This window comes from Clarias gariepinus, chromosome 22, assembly GCF_024256425.1.
Source record: "Clarias gariepinus isolate MV-2021 ecotype Netherlands chromosome 22, CGAR_prim_01v2, whole genome shotgun sequence".
Taxonomy (NCBI): Eukaryota; Metazoa; Chordata; class Actinopteri; order Siluriformes; family Clariidae; genus Clarias; species Clarias gariepinus.
In genome coordinates this window covers 1,065,187-1,075,473 of record NC_071121.1, presented here as the reverse complement: position 1 = coordinate 1,075,473, position 10,287 = coordinate 1,065,187, and the positions used below count along the sequence as shown (strand labels likewise).

The following is a 10,287-nucleotide window of genomic DNA, read 5'->3' as shown; positions in this document are numbered from 1 at the left end:
CGGTTTAAATTCGAGACTTTAGTGTGTAAGATATCACTCACACGCAGCTCCTGCAGAATGTGATAAAGAGTCAGTAATGTTCCTCTCGGAGCTGATATCTCTCTCTCACACACACACACACACACACACACACACACACACACACACACACACAGAGCTCCTTAGCCACAATTGAAGTTGATCATTCACTCAAGTCCTTGATATTTCCTGCCAGTGTTTTTAAGCGATGAAAAGTCCCACGCTGTAAAAACTAAATGAATAAAGTTTTCTGAAGGAGAAAAACTCGGACCCACGACTTCAGGACCCTCAGGTGAGTTTAAACCACTTTCACTTTGCAGTCTTATGAAATCCTAAATGAAGCAGCTCCATGTAAACAGCACATGATTTAGTTTCCTGGGTTTCTTTATGATCTTGACGATTTAGATTTTATTTGGTGCTAAACATTAACGTGTTGTTAAACTTTATCCTCTTCATATTGTTTTATTCATAATGCATTTTACATTTTCTATTGAGCATATAACTGTATGAGCTATAGAATAAATTATTATTTTTTTTAAAAGACGCACACACACACACACACACACACACACACACATACACACACAGTATCTTGTTTATCTGCACAGGATTCCTGTTTTTTTTTTTTTGCATCAAACTAATTCCAACTCAGGATTTCTTTTCCCTTTAATAAATAATTATAATAAATATATAAATATGGATATGAAATGTACAAGTTAGAACTTGTACAAAAGTTTTTCTGTATATTATTGTGTTTATAATTCTGTCCATTGAACACTTATCATTAGAGCAACTGTGTGTGTGTGTGTGTGTGTGTGTGTGTGTGTGTGCACAGTAAGTGTTTGTCTGTAAGTGTGTGTGTACAGTATGTGTGTGTGTGTAAGTTTTTGTTTGTTTGTGTGTTAGTGTTTGTGTAAGTGTGTGTGTGTGTTTGTGTGTGTGCGAAAGTGTTTGTTTGTGTGTAAGTGTTTGTGTGTATGTTAGTGTTTGTGTGTGTGTGTATGTGTGTGTATGTTAGTGTGTAAAAGTGTGTGTGTACGTGTGTACGTGTGTGTATGTTAGTGAAAGTGTTTGTGTAAATGTGTGTGTTTGTGTATGTGTGTAAGTGTTTGTGTGTTAGTGTTTGTGTGTGTGTTAGTGTGTGTGTGTTAGTGTTTGTGTGTAAGTGTTTGTGTGTGTGTAAGTGTGTGTGTGTGTGTGTGTGTGTGTGTGCGCGCGCTGATTTAGTTTATTAATTACACTTTATCTCTCAGTGCTGATAAATTCTCAAATCATTGCACTTCATTAACTTCCTGTCCTGTAGTAACCGTGTCTGTGACACACACCGTGTCTACACTGTCCACATTAATACACTCATTATGATACATTATAAACACTCATTATGATACATTATAAACATCCAACAAACTTTCAAACCGTGAAAACTTCTCGTGTGTCTCTTCTTTAATAACAGACACTTTTTCTGATTTAAATTTCATAACGAGCCCCAGTCACATGACCATGCAAACCTTTTAAACACATTCAGGAAAAAAATATCTATTAAACTCTAATGTTTTTTTATTTTATTTTTTTAAACAATTATTTTAGGGGATTTTGACATTATGTTATTTTTTATTTTTTATTTTGATTGTTTGATCGTTTAGCCATCAAACTGATTATATGCTTATGATCACACTAACAGGTGAAATCTAAACAGAATACATCTTTAATAAATAAAAACACAGCATGTGAGTAAACAGTGAGTTAGTTTCATCACATGACCCTTTTGATGATTATTTTCCTCTAACTGCACCACATGGAGTCTTTCGGCAGCACGGTGCTGTAGCGGTTAGCGCCATCACCTTGCACCTCCAGGGTCTGGGTTCTATTCCCACCTTGGGGTGTGTGTGTTAGAGTGTGTGTGTGTGGAGTTTGCATGTTCTCCCTGTGCTTGGTGGGTTTCTTCTGGGTTCTCCGGTTTCCTCCTACAGTCCAAAGACTTCTAAGTACAACTAATCATTTGGCACCTCGGTGTACAGACGCGCACACACACACACACACACACACTCAGAGTTTTCCAGGTAATTATACACCTGTGCAGTAACTAATTAAACCGTGCAAACACCTGAGCAATCAGTGCACTTATTTTCGCTCCTGTTTCTCTGTAACATTTAGGACTTTATGTTTGTAGATACACACAGGAGCTGTAATGAGAGCGCACTGTAGTGTTTAGTGTGTACATCTGACCGTGTATGTGTGTGTGTGTGTGTATGTGTGTGTGTGTGTGTGTAAGACCTTCACTGGTTTGTTTTTGAGGTCCAAACCTGCAGATCCAGTTTTTCAGAGCCGCCTCTATATTCTGAGCAAAAACACTTTACATAGTGGTCGAGTCATCAATCTTTAACGATCTGACTTTCACACACACACACACACACACACAGGTCAGATGTAGAGCGTGCTGTGCGAGCGGGTCACAGTGGAATGGGACTGAGAGATGGCACACTACATACAGGTGAGTCCTCAATCTGCTTAAAGATACTATTATTATTATTATTATTATTGATTCATTAGAGGTCATTGATTCTCCTAACTGTGTTTGTGTTTCAGCCACAGGGGGCGTCACGGAGCGACGTGAATCTCGGAGCATCAGCAAATCCTCAGTGAGTTTTATTTGTGCTTATTAAATGTGGATTAGAGCTCGTTGAGACTGAACTCATATATAACTCCGTCTGATTCATATCAAAACTCAGAACACAGAATGGTTTCAACATGTAAAGACACACACACACACACACACACACTTATATTAACACTGCAAGTTAGTTGATAGTGTTAAGTGTTGAGTTTGGGCTGGATGATGATGAAGATGTGATGAAGACGCTTTGGACTGCATGTGATAGGAACCCGTTCAGAACCGCGGTGTGAGACTGCAGTCGCTCTGACGTCTGTTTCAGGACTCGTGATCTATTCGCCACACGTCACTCTCCTGACGTTCTGTAGATCATGAGTATCGAGTTAAATCACTCAAAATAGCATTTAACAATATTTTTATTCTTTTGGTGTTTTTTCGGTTTTGTAGACATTAACATATTGTTAATAAAAAGGTACTTTAACACAATCTGTCGCTGAAAGTTTCTTAAAACGTATATATTATGCTAAATCTTAATTATGCTATTATAAAATTATATTTCTGATTCAGTAAAGACTGTTCTATTATTCTGACTATTAAATGATTAAAATCAACAAACAGATCGCTAAAGACAAACCTTTAACACAATCTCTTGCTTTCAATATTGTGCTGTTGAAATTTTCTTAACAAAACTTTGTACTGACATTAGATCGCTGTGTGCAGTGTAGAAATGTCTTGAGGTCGACTATTTAAAAAAGAAAAACAACAACAATGTTTCTGGTCGATTAATTAGTCCAACTTTAACCCTGTAAGACTTTTACGTTAAAGTAATTAAGCTCTGTAGGTGTTAATTTATAATCAGACTCTCTGGAGCGATGCGTCTCTCCACCTCATCATCCTGTTGTTTTATTAATTTCATAAAGCGACCTTGAGTCTGAGTTTCTGTACATCAGTGTAATTTGTTTATTTCTTTATGACGTCAATCATTGATTTTTAAACGATCTGTAAAAAAAAACCTGTATTCCATTTGTTAATTCTCTGCTTGTTTTCAGCGCTAAACCCACTGACTTTGACTTCCTGGCTGTGATTGGAAAGGGAACGTTTGGCAAAGTAAGAATTCCTCAGCGGCCTGGAGAAATGATTAACTTTTAAACAGCGACTCAGCTGGACCTTGTTTATTTCTCTCTTATCTTTAACATTTACTGTAGATTTAATCTATTATACATTGTTTTGTTTTTGTTTGTTTTTTTAAGTGAAAGCAAACAGTTTAAGCAACATTATTGAAATGATTTTTTTGTTCTTGTTTTATTCTCAGGTGCTTCTGGCTAAACTCAAAGCCGATGGGAAATTTTATGCCGTGAAGGTTCTGCAGAAGAAAGTCATTTTAAAGAAAAAGGAGGTTTGTGTCGTGAGTTTGTTGTTGATTATTTGCTCTCGTTCGGTCGACCAGGATCACCGTTTCACTTGAGAACGGAAAAACTAAACGAGCCATGGCTTTTTTTTTCCTTCAGTCTAATCTTATCATAATCTGTTGTTTGTACCATCATTTATAGCCTTCACACCCTGGACACAAACCGAATACGTGTGTGAAATGGAGAAGAAAAAAAATCTCCTGTTTAGTCTCAAGTAAAGAAGAAGAATAATGTAAATAAATCTGTTGAACATGGGACCGTGTTGGAAAGCGTTGATTAATTCTCTATAACAGCAGCTCTGACGGTAGTGCAGGTTTTAATCAATCCTCTCGTTATTATAATACATTATTGTTTCCGTAGTAACAGTTCAATCCCAGGATTTAGAGAAACGTGTTAATATGAAGTCCTCTGTTAGGAGAAATGTGTTTATGTAAAATGTATAGAAGGAGTCTCCAGTGCCAGAGAGGAAGTTGTAAAGTTTTCTGCAACTTTTTTATTCACTTATTTTTTTTTTTTTTAGTAACATGATGAGCTGTTTTCTTTTTTTTATTTTTCGTTCTATTAATTTAAAAAAAGAAAGAAACAGAGGCCAGGAGGTAGCGAGTGTTTATAGCCGCCATGATATCAGTGAGGACAGGAAACTAACAAACACAGCCATAAATGTAAACAGATAAAAATATGACATGTCATTCATTTATTTATAAATAAATAAATAAATAAATAAATAAATAATAGTACTTATGGTGCAGGAGGAATAAAAAATACTTTGTCATTCTACGTTTTTTTTTTACTATAACAGGATCATATACAGCCTAATTAAAGGGCACATATTTATGCAAAATTGCTTTTTATTTTCTTTCTATTTTGTGTAGGCCAGGGTTTAGCCGAGCCAAAAACATCTCTTTTTCTTCTTCTTCTTCGTTGTCTAACGGTGGTTGGACTCCAGTAGGTTCCCAATTACGGCCAGCTGTAGGTGTCCCTCTCTCTCTTGTCTTTCCGGACTCCTAAAGCCGATTTTCCAGACCAGCCTTCCGTAAAAAAAAAACAAAAAAAAACACAGCACCGCCCCCCGATCTTATCTTGTCTTGTTCTGTGTCTGGAACTCTTCGTCTGCTTTTATCTGGCACGTTCACACACACTATCTTCTCTACATGTTTCCCTCTTAGCACCGCTCTTCGCCTCTGGTTGGACTCCTGTAAGTTGCATCAGCGCCACCTATAGGTCTTACTCTTCCTCAACGTCCATTTCCATAAAAGCCGACTTTCCAGTCCAGCCTTCTTCAAAAAAGCAATAAAACTATTTTTTTCCCCTCATCAGTGACTCCCTGTTCCCCCGTTCCCCTCTGACTTTTCCTTTTTCCATTTTTGTTTTGGCCAGCCTTTGTGACCTCATATAAAAAAAAGCCCCTCCCCCCCAGGTTGTTGCTCAGCTCTGCTGTTCCCTGGAGGGGGCGTGGCTTAGCAGAAGCTCACTTACTTAAATGAAGGCAATTTTTTCCAAAGTATGGAAAAAAATTCTTATATGAGCGGTATTTAAGCTGAGGGGTCAACTTTTAAAAGAAATAAAAGGAGATTATAGAAGTCAAATCTGGAACCTGTAAAGATAATGCACAAACTTGAGCAAACTCAGGACAAAGATTAAAAAGATCAGGTCGTTTAATTTCGACTCAAAACCTTCTGTGTGTCTTCCAGCAAAAGAATATAATGGCTGAGAGGAACGTTCTGCTGAAGAGCCTGAAACACCCGTTTCTCGTCGGCCTTCATTACTCCTTCCAGACCGCAGAGAAGCTTTATTTCGTCCTCGACTACGTTAACGGAGGAGAGGTAGAGCCTGAACACTATAATTATTATTATTATTGTTATTATTATTGTTATTATTATTGTTATGAAACGTGTCCTTATCCTAGGAGATGTTTTGGAATCAAAGTTGAGGTGCGGACAGATTAACCCTCTGGCTAATAAACTAATCTGAGCTCATGGTTACATTTTTTTCCAGTTATTCTTCCACCTTCAGAGGGAGCGGTGTTTCTCAGAACCGCGAGCACGTTTCTACGCGGCGGAGGTGGCGAGTGCCATCGGCTACCTGCATTCCCTCAACATCGTCTACAGGTCAGCGCCCGCGACATTTCCTCTTTAGCTTGGCTGTTTCTCAGATACGATACGATCTCGTTCATCGCTCAGCTCAACGTCTTTGCTGATTTTCAGGGATCTGAAGCCGGAGAACATCCTGTTAGATGCACAGGTAAGGAATCTCTTCATCCTAGACTCAGAATGTTCTACAGTCTGTTTACACCGGGTCATTTCCTGTCCCGTCCCGTCCACTGATCAGAACCTAACCACATGCATTTATACACAAGCGCAGTCTGAGACACAAAGACACAGATTTTTTTACAGATAGAAAAGACTGTAATAAATATTAAGTAACTGTAAAGAATAAGTCTCTCTCTCTCTCTTTCTCTCTCTCATTCCCCAGGGTCACGTGGTGCTGACTGACTTTGGCCTGTGTAAAGAAGGACTGGAACCAGAAGCCACCACAAGCACATTCTGTGGAACACCAGAGGTGAGCAGCACATGGGGAAAGAAACAGAAAAGTTCATTTCTAACTCATAGTTTCGGCTTCTTCTTGTTTTTTGCCTTTATAATTACGACAGAATTTCCTCTTTCTCTTTTTAGTATCTCGCCCCTGAGGTTCTCCGAAAGGAGCCGTACGACCGCACGGTGGACTGGTGGTGCCTCGGCGCTGTGCTCTACGAGATGCTCTTTAGCCTTGTGAGTCCCACTGTGTGAACATCTGTAATTCTGATAACTGTACAGAACTTAAATATAAATGCAATTTAACAATCTGCACTACCTCTCACACACACGCAGCCCCCGTTCTACCGCCGTGATGTGGCAGAGATGTACGACGCCATCTTGCACAAGTCACTGCAGATACCCCCTGGGAAATCGGATGCGGTGTGTGACCTGCTGCACGGACTCCTCCAGAAAGACCCGCATCGCCGGTTAGGGGCCATCGCCGACTTTGTGAGTGAATCCTGATCTAAAGTCAGATGTGCATTACACAAACACAGCAACGGCTTGGTGGAAATTGAGTGTCTGCTTGTTGAATCCTTTGTTGAAATCCCCCTTGCTGAGAAAGTGCTCCTGAATTTAAATGGGCTGAAAAAAGGGGAATTTAAAGTCCTTGCATTCTGATTGGCTGGGAAAATACACTTCCTCAAAGGGGCTTTAAATGGCGGTTCATTTAAAACCACAGAGACAGTACTTACGGTGTGTTTGAGCTGCAACACTAACAGACATGTTTTAAGCATTACATACATAAACTGAATGAGTACACTACGTCCCCAACATATGAGCGGGTTCTGTTCCAAGAGCTTGTTCATAAGTCCTGTTTGTTTGTAAGTCCAACAAACATTAACTAGGTACTAGGATACGAACACAATCAGCTACACACAGTGTAGTGTATATTGTACACTATAGTACTATATATATATATATAGTATATTGTACACTTCATCTACATTATACACTTCATCGCTGCTGTGACAATCTGTTTTTAATTGAACACATGCAAACACATGTTTGTATCTTCGAAAATTCGTAACTCAAATGTTTGTATGTATTTAGGGGACTTACTGTGTAATATAAACTTTAACCCCTGACCTTTCAAAAAAAACCTTTAAGTTGTTTGTAAACACATTAATTATTTGTGATTTTTGAAATGTCTAGACATCTTTACTAAACGCATGACTGAATTCCACGAATGAGATTATATTTGTTTACACGGGTTATAATCAGCTAAACGTGCAGCACGTGTTAAAATGTGATTTTGACATTTGCTTGTTTTTTTTGACTATTAAACAAAAATCCTTTATGTCTGTCGTATTGTTTTGGTTTTCAGCTGGAGATTAAAAACCACATGTTCTTCAGGCCGATTAATTGGGACGATCTCTACCACAAGCGTCTCACTCCACCGTACAGCCCTAATGTGGTAGGTGGGGCTTTAATTCAATTCAATTTTATTTATTTGTATAGCGCTTTTAACGATTTACATCATCACAATGCAGCTTTACACAATCAAAAGAACTAAGACAAAACTATCATATCAAAACTATAAATATAACTTTATATACTGTACGCTGATTTAACACGATCATTTCTGTCATTGTCTTTATTTATTTATTTTAAATAAAGACTAAAACCTTTGATGTTTACTTTGTAACTACATTCCTGTGTTCTAATATTTATTCCTAATGTTCTGTATGATCATTTACTAGTTTTAAAATAATTTTGCACATTTCCATCAAAAAGAAAAAACACACAATGGAATCATCAATCGCAAGTTTGTATTTGTATTAGAAATGTAAAGTCCACGATGATTCTGTGTTGTCTCTCAAATTCATCCAGAGGAAACGATGACATTAATGGTGATCATTTAGTTTAATTAGTTTGAGGTTCGTTTCACAAAGCCTGTGTGTTTAATTTAAGTTAGTACCAGTACAAAGCTGTAGAGTCATCATGATGGCTGCAGCAGTAAAAGTAGCGATCCTCCTGGAGCTGACCGTTCTCCATGTTCCTTTATTTCCCTAGAGAGGCCCGGCCGACCTCCAGAACATCGACCCAGAGTTCACCAGAGAGATGGTTCCCAACTCTGTGGGCCGAACCCCGGAGCTGAGCACCAGTCTGGCCACCAGCAGCTCCAATGCCTTCAGCGGTTTCTCCTACGTGTCCAGTGAGAACAGCTTCCTCTGATCGGAGACGAGGTTCTCAGACTAACTCGAGTTTTAATCTTCATCATCAGTTCTGCTGAGTATAAAAAAAAAACAAACAAAAAAAAAAAAAAACACCCAGCATCTAAACAGAATGACCCTTTTTTTTCTTCTTCTTTTCCCGGATGTTCCAGATGACCTGGGAGACTTTATTTTGAGGCTTTGGACAGATTCTATCTCTGCACTGACTGCAGTTTCCGAACTGTGAGCTAGCGCTAAGAAGGTGGGACGATAAGAACGTACTCAGTGTAACCGCTTTCCCTTTATATATGCAAATGCTTTAGATATGTTTATATTCACATAGAGGATTATACACTGTGAAATACTTATGCGGAATTAATGAAAATAAAAGTTCTTGGTGCAAAATCGGAGCTGAACTGCAATAAAAATGTCACTTCCTGTTTTTGGAATCTCTTAACTGTGAACTTCAGCGCTGTGTTTCTGATTCCAGCCAGTTTTCCGGTTCTGGGTTCAATATTGAATAGTTTAATAAATATAATTCTAGAAGAGGACACTCGGTATAAACAGTGTCTACATTTAATTACTGTAATCAGTGGGAAAATAAGACTGCTTTTAACTACAGCGCTTTTTTCAAACTTTTTTTTTTTAAAGTAGGCTATATGATTAATAACGAGGATTGTGTTGTAATAGAGGTTCGTGTTTTAAAGAACACTGTACTGATGTGAGCGAAATATTAAAAAGTCTTGTCGCTTAACAGCATCTGTCTGGTCTTGTGTTTGCTTTTATTATACAGTACATTTGGATTTAAAGTATGTGAGGACAGAATATAAATTATCTGCTTCTTTCATTTAAGAACCAATTAACTTTTGTTCAATATTTTTTACATAAAGAAACTGAGGAACTGAACCTGGAGACATTTATACCCGTACATAAAGATCCATCCCCTCCGTCCCCTGTGTCCTGTCCCAGGATCTGAGTGCCGGCTCCTCCGCATCACTACATCTTATAACTCAAAAACAAACAACAATCAGAAACACTGAAACATTTAAACTTCCACACTTTACATTTTTAAACAAGCCATCCATTACACTCTCTGTTCTGTCCTTCCAATTTACTTATACAGTCATCATATTAATTCTCTTAAAAAATTTCCCATGCTGATTTATATCCTTAATATTCTGTTTTATACTATGTTTCCAGTTCTTAATTTTCTTGACTTCTCAATTTCCTGTGTTTATTTATTTAAATAGCTTGTATTGATTTCATATTTTCCTTTTGATTGTTTGTCTTCTTTATTTGTTATGTAAAGCACTTTGGTGAACTCAAAGTTGTTAATAAGTGACATATTAATAAATTATTGATTGATTGATCTTGGTGCAGGTTTTGACACCACTGATGATGCTATCCGTTATCACCCACATGAGGATGGGTTCCCTGTTGAGTCTGGTTCCTCTTAAGGTTTCGCCCTTGGCTCGATCATCAGGAACAATCTGATCATTTAATACACATTTCCTCACACT

The 10,287-nt window shown here is 38.0% G+C and overlaps 1 protein-coding gene across 3 annotated transcripts; it reads left to right on the top strand.

Moving 5' to 3' along the window:
- The first annotated feature begins 132 nt into the window (after positions 1–132).
- On the top strand, positions 133–9,526 carry sgk2a (serum/glucocorticoid regulated kinase 2a). 3 transcript variants are annotated; one of them, XM_053482890.1, is made up of 14 exons: positions 134–310; positions 2,439–2,509; positions 2,605–2,657; positions 3,679–3,736; positions 3,942–4,025; positions 5,730–5,861; positions 6,034–6,146; positions 6,243–6,279; positions 6,511–6,597; positions 6,711–6,806; positions 6,906–7,061; positions 7,939–8,028; positions 8,628–8,800; positions 8,941–9,526. In XM_053482890.1, exons 2-13 carry the CDS (start codon positions 2,492–2,494, stop codon positions 8,787–8,789), a joined length of 1,086 nt encoding a protein of 361 aa, XP_053338865.1. In that variant the 5' UTR covers positions 134–310; positions 2,439–2,491; the 3' UTR covers positions 8,790–8,800; positions 8,941–9,526. The 3 variants fall into 3 exon arrangements, with proteins under 3 accessions (XP_053338866.1, XP_053338865.1, XP_053338864.1); XM_053482891.1 differs by having other exon boundaries at positions 133–310; positions 2,611–2,657; positions 8,628–9,526; XM_053482889.1 differs by having other exon boundaries at positions 8,628–9,526.
- The last annotated feature ends 761 nt before the right edge of the window (positions 9,527–10,287 follow it).

Excerpts from the sequence above, each read along its gene's own strand:
- sgk2a (XM_053482890.1), top strand. Across the intron at positions 3,737-3,941 it reads GAAAGGGAACGTTTGGCAAA|GTGCTTCTGGCTAAACTCAA; the intron begins GTAAGAATTCCT and ends TTTTATTCTCAG. Across the intron at positions 6,280-6,510 it reads ACATCCTGTTAGATGCACAG|GGTCACGTGGTGCTGACTGA; the intron begins GTAAGGAATCTC and ends CTCATTCCCCAG.